Genomic DNA, 16,819 nt, shown 5'->3' on the forward strand with positions numbered 1-16,819 from the left:
ATATTTTCAGATATTGCTTAATGTTCAGCAGTGATGGTTTTCTATGCTAAGAGATACTGATAAATATTGTATGACATTTCAACAAAAGTCAAAGAATTTGGATTTGCAATCACGTTTTATGTTGAATTAATAGTACAGTGGATATGTAAAAGATAATACTTTAACTTTTATACTATGAGGGAGTGCTGGAAAGTAATTCCTTCGAATTTTTTATGTGAAAACTCTTAAAGCGTTAATAACAAACGTTATTAACATTCTACGTCCTTATTCTTCATATATACTTATTTATTTTTCAACATAGTGACGAACACATTCCCTCCCAAGGAGGGACCATTTTCTTCACTACGTCACGATAGAATGTCTGACTTTGTTGACAGAGCCACAACCTCCCCTCTGCTTGCACCGCTTCATCACTATCAAAGTTAAGTCTTTAAGTCTTGGGAACAGATGAAGGTCGTATGGGGCCAAGCCGGGACTGTATGGAGGGTGATCCATGACAGTGAACACAAGGCGACGGATTCTTGCAGATGTTGCAGCGCCCCTATATGGTCTGCCATTGTCCTGCTGAAGGGCCCTGTGCTCCATGAGTGGACCAAATTTTCTGCTGTTAAAAACTTGATTACAGCACGCTGTTTCTCCAGCATCAACACAGTTACGTCATGCTTTGTCATGCTACACACTACAATTCAGAGCATTCTAGCGGCAAACGGTTTCAACTTGCAGCAGCAAAGTGGGAAAGTTGACCGAGTAATATGCATGACATAATACCTTTACTGATGTTAAGAACACCATAAAAAAAAGTTCCCAGGCATTACTTTACAACATGCTCTCGTACATGTAGAATTGCAAAACATGTGACTAAAATTAGTTTGAGTTCACCCTATGGATTTAGCTCCAGTTCCTGTCAGATAAGAGAAGACTGGGAATGCCAGAGTCATCTAGATCTTTATATGCTAGCAGGAGCGATTTGATTCTGACAGAATTTTATATTTGACATCATGTTCGCCGGAAACTGTCATTACGATTTGTATTCCGCCACAATTGACATTTAGATCACAAGCTAAAAATTTTGGATAGCAGAATTAGATAAAGTTATAAAGAAAAAACAAAATACTTTTCTTAAGCATCTCAATGAACCAAAAGAGGAGGATCAACAAATTTACAAACTAGAGAGAAATGAAGAAAATCGAGCAGTGAAACGAGCTCGTCAAGAACCCTAAGATAGGTTTAAAAACGTAATAGAAGACGATATTCGCGGAAGGCAAATGATAGCTTATAAACAATAAAAATGCTAAATAAAACAGAAAATGTTGTTCAAATAAATAAATCCAACAAGCAACATGGATAGAACATTACAAGAACCTGTGATATGAAAATTGTCCACTGAGAATATAGAGGATGAAACTGAAATAGGATGCGTAGACAATTTACGTATGGATGAATGAAGAGACGCCCTCAACTCCACGAAATATAGCAAAGCTACTGGTATGGATGGTATAAACGCTGAAGTGCTGAAATATGGAGGCAGCCTACTGCAAAAGCGATTACTACATTTAATATATGCTGAAGAAAGGGAGATATTCCAAAAACATGGTCACAAGCAAAGGTGATATCACTGTTTAAAAAAAGGAGATCGCAATAACTGTGAGACTTGTAGAAGAATCAGCTTACGTGACGCCAGACACAAAGTTTTTGCAAGTATAGTGAACAAGAGGTTAAAGGTAAGAGTTGAGAGTTTATTAGGCGACGAACAAATGAGATTTCGGAGGGCAGATCGGCAACGTATGCAATATTTATAATCAGATGCAGTATTTATAATAAAACAAATAATCGAAAAAGAGTAAGACTGCTATAACAGTGAAACCCATTTAGCTTTCATTGATTTTACTAAGGCATTTTATAATGTCGATAGAGAAAAACTATGGATATGGTGAGGAAAAACCCTAATAAACTGTTTAAAAGGTTTGTGCAAACTTACGACTGTGATTTTAAATATAAAGAGCATTCAAACACAGCCTGTAGCCAGAAACAAAGGAGTAAGACAAGGGTGAAGCATTTCACCCACACTTTTTAATATTTATTTAGATGACGCAGTGGAAGCAGGCTTTGACAGGGGATTAAGATTAGCAGTAATATCTGCTTGAATTGTCTTTTTATGTAGATGACGTCGAACTGCTGGAGGATAGTTAAGATGAGCTACAAAGTGGAATACATTCTTTTGGTGAGGTTTTTTAATGAACGCCGTTTGACGATTTTAGAAAAGAAGACAAAATAAATGACTTTAAAAGGGAAATATCATGTACGGACAAAAGTTGTGATCAACAATAGAACAGGTCGTACATTGTAATTATTTAAGTTGTGACGTCACATGCGAGCATGAAGAAGACATAGAGAAGAAATTAGCGAAGTTTGGGAATATGTGTGGAACACTAAACAAATGTCTAAAAAATAAAACGAGGAAAGAAGCAAGACTGAAATTTTATAAGACAATGGCAGTTCTCTTGATTGCTTACGGAAGTAAATCGTGAGTTAAGAAATTCAGGAATCAGGGAAAAGGTGAATATATTTAACATCCTTAAAAATGCAAGAAAATAGAAGAAATTCCAAAGAACATCTCGAAAGAATGAGTGGAGAAAGATTACCTCGCCAGGTAAGCATATTTAAGCCGGTATGAAGAAGAATTCAAGGTAGACTGAGGAAGCGAAGGGTACCGTTAAAAACAGTGGCCTAATACTTGAAGTGAAGATGTGATGATGATCACCGGTCATAATCAAATGTTTTTACAGAACATGTATGATTACTACCTCAGTTTTTGTAGTATTTGGTCTGTTCAAATGTGTGTGAAATCTTATGGGACTTAACTGCTAAGGTCATCAGCCCCTAAGTTTACACACTACTTAACCTAAATTATCCTAAGGACGAACACACACACCCATGCCCGAGGGAGGGCTCGAACCTCCGCCGGGACCGTTTGTGGTCTTTGCGATAAACAATAACTTGTAACCAGAGTTCTAATAGTGTTGGAAAATATATAAGACTGTCGAAAGTGAAATACGTAGTACCTAAAATGTTCTTATTACTTTTATGTAAAGAGCTCGGTGTAGTCTTTACACCATTCTACTGTCACCAGATTAAATCAAAAGTTCAGGCACGATGTTACAGAGAAACATTGTAATAAAAATTTTGTAATCGAGCCTAGGACATTACTTAATGTCCAATATAATAAAGGAGAAAGCAATACATACATACACACTCACTCACACACACACACACACACACACACACACACACTTACATACATACAGACACAGGATATGCCTTAATGTCAACTGTAACAAAGGAGAAAGTAACACACACACACACACACACACACACACACACACAAACACAGAGAGAGAGAGAGGGAGACACACACACACACACACACACACACGCATGAAGGGAATGTGAACGCTGACGCAGCTGGAAACTCTGCTAATGGCCAACTTCCACAGTCTGCCTGCCGTCTGCAGAGAACCACTGCGGTGGATAACGGGAAAGTCCCGTTAATTTTAGATGCTTCTCGTAGCACTCAGCGAAGCGTATGTGGACGGCAGTTCTTTTCCAGTGCACGCGGAAAATTTATTACTAGGATCGTTGCTCTTGTTCTTTATGCAAAAAAACGCGCGACGAAAGTGCTGACCTGGTTCAGTGCTGCTAGTCTCTGTCACTTGTAAGGTTCAGTAACAAAATCGACAGATCTTGAATATGGATGACGTCCAGCAACCGTATTTAAGTTTTAATGTAGGACAGAAACAGTCAACCGGTAGCACAAATTTTATTGCACTGATCCGATTTCGATACCGACTAAGGATTTCTTCGTCAGTATAAGCCATAGTTACCTGTAACTCTTTTTTATTTGTGTAAGCTCCGCACTATGTATTTCTGTATGAAACTTAACCCATATTTACCTCCCTTTCTATAAAAAAAAGCTACGTATTACCAAAACTATGTACCCACAAACTGTTATCCAACTTAAACTCGCATGATAACCTTTGACTAAACAGAATCTAATTTGAACTGAACTCTAACTGGTCTGAATACAACATGTCTTTATATTAAATGGGTAACTGAAGTAAAACAATTATCTGGCCCTAATAAAAATTTTCACTTGCCTTGCGTCTTAACAACATTGTTGCAGGTTTCTCGAAACCACAACAGCAAGCTGGCCGAAGTGCCCGTGCGGTTCTAGGCGCTGCAGTCTGGAACCGCGAGCCCGCTACGGCCGCAGGTTCGAATCCTGCCTCGGGCATGGATGTGTGTGATGTCCTTAGGTTAGTTAGGTTTAAGTAGTTCTAAGTTCTAGGGGACTAATGACCTCATAATTTGAGTCCCATAGTGCTCAGAGCCATTTGAACCATTTTGAGCCACAACAAAATGGTTCAAATGGCTCTGAGCACTATGCGACTTAACTTCTGAAGTCATCAGTCGCCTAGAACATAGAACTAATTAAACCTAACTAACCTAAGGACATCACACACATCCATGCCCGAGGCAGGATTCGAACTTGCGACCGTAGCGGTCGCTCGGCTCCAGAATGTAGCGCCTAGAACTGCACGGCCACTTCGGCCGGCGAACCACAACAGCAAGCAGCAAGTAGGCGGCGGCTAAGCTAGATTTCTATTTTTTAAATAAAATTTCCAAACAATATTCATACTTTTGCATAACATGTGGTAATGCGTAATGATAAACCTTGTTTAAATAGTGGGATGGGGAGAGCAACTATTCTTATGATATGATATTTCAAGACAACGATTTTAGAATGAAGTATGTGTTCAAAAAGACAGAGTAAAATTTCGCGTGATCTTCACACATAACATTGGTCTGAACAATACCATGCTTAACAAAGTGAAGAATGATTTGCAAAGAGTATACGAAGTTAATAGAAAATTTATATAAAAATCAAACAGCTTAATCAGTTGATATCTTAATGCATGACTGAGGGGAGTGGGATGGGCTTTCTCTCAGCTCTTTTAAGTTAACTGGCTGACAATAATCATTCCGACAAAGTAGCTACGCAGTCCTGCAGCCTTACCTGAAACTTCTTTTCTTGAAAAACTAATAAAATTATTCAAAATTCAGATTCTTTTCGCCTTCCAATATATACAACATATTCATCATTACTGTTCTTTACAATAAATCTTTCTTCATCTAATACATACGATCACATGTCAATACAGCACTACTGAATACGTCCATCACCCACCACACTTCAACAAAGAACGGATCAGACTGCGCAGAGACAAAGACTGTATCACAACAAGACCAAAGATTGTTTAACGGTAACATAATTTGCTCTCTCTCTGAAGCGCATATCGATAACTTACAGAATTCATAACAACATTCTCATCTTACATTTTTTTATTTTTTGAAATTTTTTATAGGTAATTCTAACTAATTTTGGTGAAGATACCCTTAGTCGGTATTGAAACCAGGTCAATGCAATACAATTGGTGCAACCAGTTGGCTGTTTTCATGAAACATTAAAATAAAATCGACAGAGGTAAAGGTAATTTAGGTAGCACTCCAAGGAAAAAATGAAATGAAATGATCGTGGGGCACTGTTAGCCGGGAGGCCGCATCCGGGGAAATTCGGTCGCCGAGTGCAAGTCTTATTTCAGGTGACGCCACACTGGGCAACTTGCGCGTCGCTGATGATAACACAAAACCCAATCCACGAGCGGAGGAAATCTCCAACCCGGCCGGGAATCGAACGCGGGCCCGCTGCATAGTAGGCAAACACGTTACCACTCAGCTCTTTTATTATCTGATCGGTCGTTATTGTTCGTTGCGTTCGTTCGCGGCAGCCGTCCCGTGACACCCATTCAAATTCACTGTTGACCCGTCCACTCAGCTTTTTTTTATCACAGAGGGTAGCTAATCCTCTGACCAAACACGCTGAGCTACCACACCGGCAGCTAAGCAGGCGGGGAATACAAGGAAGTGTAATAGGACCGTCACTGTTTACAATGTACAGGGTGTTTCAAAAATGACCGGTATATTTGAAACGGCAATAAAAACTAAACGAGCAGCGATAGAAATACACCGTTTGTTGCAATATGCTTGGGACAACAGTACATTTTCAGGCAGACAAACTTTCGAAATTACAGTAGCTATAATTTTCAACAACAGATGGCGCTGCGGTCTGGGAAACTCTATAGCACGATATTTTCCACATATACACCATGCGTAGCAATAATATGGCGTAGTCTCTGAATGAAATTACCCGAAACCTTTGACAACGTGTCTGGCGGAATGGCTTCACATGCAGATGAGATGTACTGCTTCAGCTGTTCAATTGTTTCTGGATTCTGGCGGTACACCTGGTCTTTCAAGTGTCCCCACAGAAAGAAGTCACAGGGGTTCATGTCTGGCGAATAGGGAGGCCAATCCACGCCGCCTCCTGTATGTTTCGGATAGCCCAAAGCAATCACACGATCATCGAAATATTCATTCAGGAAATTAAAGACGTCGGCCGTGCGATGTGGCCGGGCACCATCTTGCATAAACCACGAGGTGTTCGCAGTGTCGTCTAAGGCAGTTTGTGCCGCCACAAATTCACGAAGAATCTCCAGATAGCGTGATGCAGTAATCGTTTCGGATCTGAAAAATTGGCCAATGATTCCTTTGGAAGAAATGGCGGCCCAGACCAGTACTTTTTGAGGATGCAGGGACGATGGGACTGCAACATGGGGCTTTTTGGTTCCCCATATGCGCCAGTTCTGTTTATTGACGAAGCCGTCCAGGTAAAAATAAGCTTCGTCAGTAAACCAAATGCTGCCCACATGCATATCGCCGTCATCAATCCTGTGCATTATATCGTTAGCGAATGTCTCTTGTGCAGCAATGGTAGCGGCGCTGAGGGGTTGCCGTGTTTGAATTTTGTATGGATAGAGGTGTAAACTCTGGCGCATGAGACGATACGTGGACGTTGGCGTCATTTGGACCGCAGCTGCAACACGACGAACGGAAACCCGAGGCCGCTGTTGGATCACCTGCTGCACTAGCTGCGCGTTGCCCTCTGTGGTTGCCGTACGCGGTCGCCCTACCTTTCCAGCACGTTTATCCGTCACGTTCCCAGTCCGTTGAAATTTTTCAAACAGATGCTCTATTGTATCGCATTTCGGTCCTTTGGTTACATTAAACCTCCGTTGAAAACTTCGTCTTGTTGCAACAACACTGTGTTCTAGGCGGTGGAATTCCAACACCAGAAAAATCCTCTGTTCTAAGGAATAAACCATGTTGTCTACAGCACACTTGCACGTTGTGAACGGCACACGCTTACAGCAGAAAGACGACGTACAGAATGGCGCACCCACAGACTGCGTTGTCTTCTATATCTTTCACATCACTTGCAGCGCCATCTGTTGTTGAAAATTGTAACTACTGTAATTTCGAAAGTTTGTCCGCCTGAAAATGTACTGTTGTCCCAAGCATATTGCAACAAACGGTGTATTTCTATCGCTGCTCGTTTAGGTTTTATTGCCGTTTCAAATATACCGGTCATTTTTGAAACACCCTGTACACAGCCTGACAGAAATGGTGAAGCACCCAGAAGAGGGGGACGGTACGAAACAAAACTTCACGGGTTAGCAGTATTATGTCCAAATAGTTGCATGACGCTGTACGCCCTATGTCCTGGATACTTGCACTGAGTCGGTTTGGAAGGGTGTCATAAAAACGCTGTAGCCTCTCCTGAGCAAGATGGCCCATGTAACCGATCTTTAGAGAGTGGTTATACAGAAACGAGTGGGGGTTGGGGGGGGGGGGGGGATCCGCGCGACCGGTACAAGACGCCCTAGACCTCGCAACTTCCCCGCGCGGCTGTACGTTTATGAAATTACATTGACATCCAAGCATGTTTAATAAATGATGCAGAGGGAAATCCAAAGGCTGTGATGTGTCAACCACTGGCGGACACAAATAAGCAGCTCCGGTGTAGGAACAAACCAAAGTTTATTGTATACAGTTGCTACAAAAATATTCTCCATAATGAGAAAATAGAAAGTATATAATACAATATTGCAGTGCCTGTGTTATTCTGAATTACAACGCAAAGTTCCTTTGGACATGCACGCATGTCCACGGCGACTATAGTCGTTATGCAATAACTTAAGTATAATCGAAGTTGCGAATATGGACAACTATCAGCTGTAGAATGGAATGACGGCAATGAAAATTTGTGCTGGGCCATTTTGGCTGAACAGGTCCATCACAAAGGACAATGGTGATGCTATGTTCCAAGAGGACCGGGACTCTGTTCATAAAGCACGCATCGTCCAGGGGTGTTTTTACGAGTACGAGGATGGAGTGTATTATCTCCACTGGCCAACACAGTCATCAGATCTGAGTATTATTGAGCCTTTGTGGTCTGCTTTGGAGAGAAGGTTGCAGGTAACTATCCTCCTCTATATTTGCTACCAGAACTAGGCACTATTTTCCAGGAAGAATGACATAAGTTTCCATACAGGACCTTCATATTAAAAATGAAGAAATTCCTCCAGCTGTATTTAAGGTGTCGATTTTATTTTGGCAACTAGTTTCAACGTTGTAACAACGTCATCTTCAGGCCCATACACTTGTTGACGTCAGCTGCGTGCGGCTGATACTATAAGTCAGTGGTGAGATACGGACGTGCTCCGTGTGGGAGGTGGTTAAGTAACTCACTAACCACCTCCCACACGGACCACGTCCGTGTCTCACCACTGACTTCTAGTATCAGCCGCACGCAGCTGACGTCAACAAGTGTATGGGCCTGAAGATGACGTTGTTACAACGTTGAAACTAGTTGCCAAAATAAAATCGACACCTTAAACACAGCTGGAGGAATTTCTACATTTTTTAATATAAATTTATACCAGCTGACGTTCCACTGTCCTCTATTTCAACTATGGATGTACGAAGACCATACAGGACCTGTCTATATTAACATCTTCAACTTTTGTAGTCCTGTCTTCCTCAGTTTCATGTAATATTACGGTATATTGATAATTTTCACTTTATGGACCTTGTAACTACAACTGAATGAAACACAATTTTCGTGCCATACGCGTTTCGCCTTTATTAATAAACGCGTGTGGTACAAAAATTGTGTTTCATTCATTTGTAGTCAGACGGTCCATAAAGTAAAAATTATCAATATACCGTAATACAGGACCTGTATTTATCCATTCTGAGAAGAATGGAAGCTGCCTTGAATGCCAACGGGTTTCCTATGCCATATTAGCATGGTAAAGTGTTTTTACCGTTCACATATTTTGGGCCATTCCCTGTATTCCCAGTTGGATACCTTAGTACTGTGCTATCAGCCTGCTTGGTCCTTGCTGATAAGCCCTTGGCTGTAGAATGGCACAGACCTGCTGTATCTAGAGTGTCTCTCTTTCTTCGTATGGTGTCCTCTGTTTCCATCATATTGCAAATTTATTTATTTTAACATGGCCGAATGCGCTTCCAGTCACCACAGTTGTGGAGGCACGTCATGTGCACCATCTGCCAGGGAATCGTGTAAACCTTGTTCTGTGATCGTATTTTAGCTGTTTTTGTTCTTTCTAAAGTGGAGATTGGGGACCAACCCAGAATGTGCCTAAACGGTCCTGGAAGACTGCCCAAACTACACTGAGACCACCTAGCTTAACAGACAAACGGTCGCTAATCACAGCACGAATTCGATCCGGATCTGGCGGAGCTTACCGACTGCCATTCTCCCTATTCGTGATTCGTGAACGGAGCAGCTAATGGGCGGAAAACATTGATGGTACCAGAAGTACATAGCTTACGAAGTACACAGGGTGACCTTTTCTAACCTGACACTACTACATATCTCGAAAGCGGTGCATCGTACAAACAAAAAGTGTTCTAGGTGAAAAGTTAATATTTTGTACTACAGCTGGCCACCTCCTAACCACCCCTCCTGCGTGGGAGGGGTCAACTTTTTGTTTACGAATGGGAATCCCATTTTTATTGCATATTCATACTCTACGCCAAAACATACGTTCTGTTTACGCAAAAGCATTGTTTCCTACTCACGGTGGATGGCGCTGTAATCGACAAATACAAATATTTCTGATTTTTTCTGTTAAGAACCGATGCATTTGAATATAATTTCATTGACGGTGTAAATGTAAATATTTTTGTTCTAACAGTTGATGGTTATGTTGGAAATTTACTTTAGTGCTGGAAATTTGATTGTACAGTATAGTATGGTCAACTGTTTCAACGTCCGGTTAAGAGCTGCGTTTAGTGGGAACCAGCAACAACGTCGAGGATATAATAGTTTTCTAATCCAATCAGGATGTTTGATTACGGTGAGTCCCTTTGCCTCTCACCACTGGGGTGCTTGATTTCGGTGAGTATCCATGGCAGGTGCGCCTGTCACTCATGGACATTGCAACGGTTGTGGTTTGTATTCCGCCTGTGGTTGCATAACGATTAGCGCGGGAGGCACGACGGTTGGATGGGAGCACACAGCGAAACCAATCAGCCTGATGTCGAGGTTCGACGGCGGCCTCCGAAATCAAGCATTCCGATAGCTCGCGAACTGACCACAATCAAGACCCCAGGAAACAGAAAACTACATTACCATACAAATAGCCTATTTGCCAGAAATGTCAATGTTTAGCCATGACATTGGTACTGACAATCACATTTGCAACACTCAAGTAACATCTGAATATCACTATTGGCCTTTAGAACACAAAGGTTTACATTTACATCGCAAATGAAACGTAGAAGCAGATGCGTCGGTTCTTAATTGCAAAAACGGGCAAACTTGATATTTGTCGATTAGAGCGCCATCTACCACGACGGGAAACAATCGTTTGAGTAAACCGTACATATATCTTGCAATAAAATGACAGTTCCCATTTGAAAACACGAAGTTGAACCCCCACCCCCCACCGTGCAGGACGGATGTTTAGGAGGCGGCCAGTTGTAGCAGACAGATGTCCCTACTAATATTAATTAATATTAACTTTTCACCTAAAACATTTGTATCATACGATGCGTCATTTGCGAGGTATTTAGTTGTCTCAAGTTAAAGCAAACACACTGTAAATGTCAATGATTCCCCACCCCGTCGCGCAAGCTAGACCTTCGATGTCGCATACATCTCTCGTGGACTGTACACATCCTACATCGAGCAAAGCATGGAATCCTGCGATTTCTTTAATCCACTCTCAAAGACATCACCACAGAGCAGTTTCTCTTGATGTAACGCTAACACTGCATGAATAGAGCGTACATCCACAAAGTGAACTCCGGCCATTGTGTTTCTACGGTACTCGCAGTGGCACGGGACTCGGATTTAAAGGATCGGACGCGAGTGCTGAAGGTTCATTCCGCCTACTCACTCGGAAGATGGCCGAAAGGTATACGGCCGAAAAATCAGTTGACGAAATGGAGTTTCAGCAGCTGCTCGCTCGAAATGTAATGGATTAGGTTTGGCGGGTAACATACTGTTTTTTTCCTCCCCAGTGCATGCAGAAAGCAATCGAGCAAGTAAGTCATTCTAACTATCTGGGCTTCAACATTTCTGTTGATTACAATAAAGATATAAAGAATAAGAAAGAAAATTTCAGGGTGGCAGTGGATCAATAAAACGAAAACTAAAGAAAAGACAACAAAAGAAACGCAACCTAAATTCTATAAAACACTACTTGTTCCATTGCTGTTTTATGGATATGGGGCTTGGATAGCGAACAAGGAAAACATAAATTGACTAATGACATCAGAAATGAAATTCCTCAAATCTGTTGAAGGCTGTAGCCTAACACACACATTAAGAAGCGAAGTTATTAGAAGTGAAGCTTAAAATATTTGCAATAACATATCGACATGTATCGCTTTCAGACACGTTTTTTTCTGGAGGAGGACATATTTTTAACGGTCTAATGCTCTTACACAATTGTTTAATGTTTTTAAAAGCAAGCTTTATACAAATATATGTACCTGTTTTCGAAACATGCTTTGTACACATGACAATTTTTGTAATTAATTTCGAAATATTCACTGCTGTAATAAACCTAATATTCAATGATTACCACGCAAAACAACAATAATAGCATTCAGTTATACGTTGGCCTATAGCCAACCAACCATTTCCGAGCACTGTGACGATCACAAACTGCTGCACACTGCTACACTCACTTGTTGATATTTTTAGAGTGATGCACAACAGGTTGAAGAACTTACGCTTGATGAAAAGAATGAAATAAATGAAAAGCACCTGTTGGCTTTTGTTCCACAGTATTACTTTTATTGTGTTAACAGGTTTTCGGCTTACAAGGCCATCTTCAGACATTTACTGAGTATTGGCACCAAAGAAGTTACAATGCCTGCAAACAACATTGGAAGAGAAGTAACATGTCCAGACTGAAGCAGAAACATACAGTAAGTAACATCTTTGACAGTGTGGTGGTAATGCAATGAAAAGTAAAAAATTGAACAGTACATAAATAAAAATGGAGTGGACAATAAATATCTGAAGATGGCCTTATAAGACGAAAACCGGTTAACACAATAAAAGTAATACTGTGGAACAAAAGCAAACTGGTGCTTATAATTTATTATGATGTTGTTCTACCAAGACCCGTCGGAAGTTTCTGTTAACATGAAAAGATTGAACATTTATAAACGTGTAAATAAGGCTTCTATTGAGGAAAAATATTTATGTTGGACCTAAGACACAATAAAAAATAATGTACACAATGGTAATCTGGGGATCCGAAAGGGATGTAAGCGTAAACATAGAATGAACATACGAACTCTCAGATATTGTCCAGGGATAGCTTTTGAGTATTTTGGTGTAAGAGACCAGCGGTCTCCGGCGGCTCGTTAGCGTTATGGCATTTCGTTTTGGTTTCTTGCCCCAGTTAGCTTTGTACTTGTATTGCACTGAAAATAGTGCACAATGGTGCAAATATCGATGATTTGAGCTGTTAAGTCATGTTTCCATTTGCTCACGGTACTTTCTGCTGACAACAGTAATGCCCTGTTCAACTCTTGCCCTCAGTGCTGATCTATTCTGTCTAGGGTTTCGTTTTCCAGGAGTGTTAGTTGTGCATTAACAGTGATAAACAGCAGCACTACTCACAGGTTTACTGTTTAAGAGTTGGCCGATTTTCACCTCGTATATAGGTTCACCGAATGCAATGGGAGAGCGGCACAAAGACGCTGCGCTGAATTGTTCCCCCACCGATGGGGGCCATATCATAGTACAGTGTTACATCTGAGGGTTGTTGTATTACTCTGTGTTATGTGTTGTACGTTGCACGTTTTGGTTAGTGCGTATTACAGGCTTCTTCACTATTGTGAAGGTATTTTCACAGAAGCAAGTGTGACTGCGGTAACAAATCGAATAAATCGTAGTTACATTATTACTCTATATCAAGCCGCCGGAGGCCGTCGGTACCTTGTACCCAATTACTCAGACGTTGTCCTTGAACAATCTCTGAATGTCGGTAGATTTCTGGTTCACCCTGTATAAATAGAATATAACAAGATGAAAAGCTCAAGCCGGAACAGGTTCCTCGAACCTAATATGTGAATTTAGATGATGGTGATGACGATGATGATAACGCAAACATAACCCACCGCGGGACTAAATGCTGGTGGCGTTACGTTACGTGACGCGCTAAGGAAAGTATGTAAGTGGAGAAGAGAAGAATTGCGAATCATTCCAGCGAATATACGGATAGCAAATGGCGAAATTCAATGATATAAACGACTCTGACAAAGGGCCGATTATTACGGCCAGGCACATTGGAACGGGCATTTCGGAAATGGGGGAAGCTAGTAGGACGTTCACGTGACAATGTCGTCAGCATCTATGGAAACCGGTCATAGGATGGTGAAACCACGAGTAGGTAGCAGGGTGTTGGACGTACACTCCTCATCACGGAGTGTAGAGGTTAGAAGCTTGCATGTCTGACGACAGTATACAGTTTTGGTGCAGAGCAAGTGTTCCAGGCCGCAATGTCACCGTATTGACCCAATAATTTCACCAGTTATGACTGAAGTAAGCATGAGATCATTGAGATTAGACCGTCGACAAACGGAGACATGTGGTTTGGTAGGAGGAATCACGTTTCTTGTTACACCATTTCGACAGCTGGCTCCGGATACACCGTCATCCAGGCGGACAGCTCCTGGAAACATGCACCGCACCATGAACGCGTGGGTGTCCAGACTACCCTTGGGACCTGTGGTAGTAATCGGAGACATCAAAACAGCAGTGGACAACGGGAACATCATTGCAGATCACTTGCAACCCTTCGTGCTAATGTCTTCCCCGACGGCTATAGCATTATCCAGCATAACAAATGTCCCTGTAACTGGGCCAGAATTCTGCAGCATGATAGTGACTTCACATTGGTATCTTGGCCACCAATTTCACCTGATCTGTACCCGACGGAGCACATCTGGGTTTCTATCTGGCACCAGCTCCGCGTTCACAACCCATCAGGACGTGGAACTGCGGGACCTGTGCGTAGGTATCTAATGCCATGTACATCCAGAAACCTACGAAGGACTTTGTCGCATCTATGCTACTTACAGTGGCTCGTGTATTTCCTTCCAAATCAGAACCAAAACCCAATTAAAGAAGTGGTCATAATGTCTCGGCTCATCAGTGTGTATGTACATCGTTCGTCCTTGGAGTGGTAGTACTTGCCCAATTTTGAGGGAATGTATCTACTGGCAGTGGTTGGTCTTAGCCATACTCACGGTGAGGATCCTCCTCGGTAAGTGGTGGTCGTCCTCCTCGGTGACGGTGGCGCGGTACACGGGCTGCTCGAACACGGGGGGCAGGTCGTTGGCGTCCTTGACTCTCACCAGCAGCGTCGCCTGCCCCACAGCGCGGCCTTCCTCAGACACCGCCACCAACAGTAGTTCGTACTGCAACACACAGTGTGCCAGTGTTCAGAGACACTCTGACCCAGAGGTGAATCAGAGGACGCATATTTTGAGATTATGGCGTCCGAGTACGTTGCTTCAAGCACTTATTTATGCACCGTTAGACAGTGAATACTACATGTACAATTATAAACAAAGAAATTATAAATGACCAGTTAAATACACACAAAAAAGAGAATTATGATTGTCCAGGTTTTTCAGTAATTGAGTTGCTGTAGAACCAGTTTAGTGCAAACATTGTAACCAGGTCTAACAAGGAAACATCACCATCCCGACCTCATATATCCTAGGGAAACAGATTCACAATCAAGGAATTAACCGGATCGGACGGAGATCGGTAGGTGTGACTCACGAGTACATGTATAGACAAACAGATGATCACAAATTTGGATGATTTGTTCGAGGAAAAGGGCTTCACAAACTGAGCAAATAACGCGATGGTCTACCTCTAGCCTTTGTGCAAGCGGTTACTCTGCTTGACATTGATTGACAGAGATGTTGGATGTGCTCCTGAGGGATATCGTGCCAAATTCTGTCCAATTGGAGCGTTAGAACGTCAAAATCACTGAGCTGGCTGCTTCAAACGTACTCAGTTGGGGACTTCGCTGACCAAGGTAGGATTTGAAAAGCACGAAGACAAACACTAGAAAATCTCTCCGTGTGTGGTGGACAGTATCTTGCTGGGATGTAGGCCTAGGATGGCTTGCCATGAAGGTGAGAAAAAGGGAGCATGGAATATTGTCGACGTACTGCTGTGCTGTAGGGGTGCCATGGATGACAACCAACGGCTTGCTGCTATGAAATGAAATGGCACCCTAGATAATAACTCCTGGTTACCAGGCCGTGTGGTGACCGACAGTCAGGTTGGTATCCCATCGCTGTCCGGGCGTCTCCAGACACATCTTCGGCCTGGTATTTCATTGCTTGGAGTAGAATTGTCTTTAGTGATGAGTCCTGCTTTGAACTGAGCCCCGGTGACCACCGAAGATGGTTCAAATGGCTCTGAGCACTATGAGACTTAACATCGGAGGTCATCAGTCCCCTAGAACTTAGAACTACTTAAACCTAACTAACCTAAGGACATCACACACATCCATGCCCGAGGTAGTATTCGAACCTGCGGCCGTACCAGTCGCGCGGTTCCGGACTGAAGCGCCTGGAACCGCTCGGCCACGGCGGCCGACCCCCAGCGAATACGTGTCTGGAGATACCCTGAACAGCAGTGGGATACCAACCTGAGTGTCGTTGGCCATATGGCCCGATAAGCAAGACTGATGGTGTGGGGCGCCATTTCATTTCATAGCAGCACCCCTTTGGTCATCTACGGCATCCTTAAAGACAGCAGTACGTCGGCGATGTTCTACGCCCAGTTTTGTTGCCCTTCATGGCAAGCCATCGTGGGCTTACATTTCAGCAACATGGTGTCCGCTTGCACACAGCAAGAATTTCGACTGTTTGTCTTCGTGCTTGCCAAAGTCAGCTTTAACCAGCAAGGGCGTCGCATCTCTCCCCAAATTCTCAGTTCGTGAAGCTTTTTCTCCTAATAAATCAACAAATTTTTCTGAAACTATAATCACTTGTTTCTCTGTACCTACAAATCACATCTACCGATTTCCGTCCCATTCGGATAATTCCTTGGTGGCGCGTCGTTTTTTCTTTGTCCTAGGGTGTATTTTAAGAACAAAAAAACACACTTGTACACTACTGGCCATTAAAATTGCTACACCACGAAGGTGACGTGCTACAGACGCGAAATTTAACCGACAGGCAGAAGATGCTGTGATATGCAAATGATTAGCTTCTCAGAGCATTCACACAAGGTTGGCGCCGGTGGCGACACCTACAACGTGCTGACATGAGGAAAGTCTCC

General features: G+C 42.4%; 1 protein-coding gene across 1 annotated transcript in view; it reads right to left on the minus strand.

Annotated features, from left to right (window-relative positions):
- LOC124620008 (neural-cadherin-like) overlaps nt 1-14,995 on the minus strand; it is a 306,270-nt gene extending 291,275 nt beyond the window's left edge. Inside the window, exons 1-2 of the mRNA XM_047146673.1 lie at nt 14,972-14,995; nt 14,761-14,931 (exon numbers count right to left, since the gene is read on the minus strand). Of these exons, the coding sequence (XP_047002629.1) occupies nt 14,761-14,931; nt 14,972-14,995 (195 nt within the window). The remainder of the gene's footprint in view (nt 1-14,760; nt 14,932-14,971) is intronic.
- Between the last annotated feature and the right edge of the window lie 1,824 nt (nt 14,996-16,819).

The sequence above is a fragment of the Schistocerca americana genome, chromosome 6 (assembly GCF_021461395.2).
Source record: "Schistocerca americana isolate TAMUIC-IGC-003095 chromosome 6, iqSchAmer2.1, whole genome shotgun sequence".
Classification (NCBI taxonomy): Eukaryota; Metazoa; Arthropoda; class Insecta; order Orthoptera; family Acrididae; genus Schistocerca; species Schistocerca americana.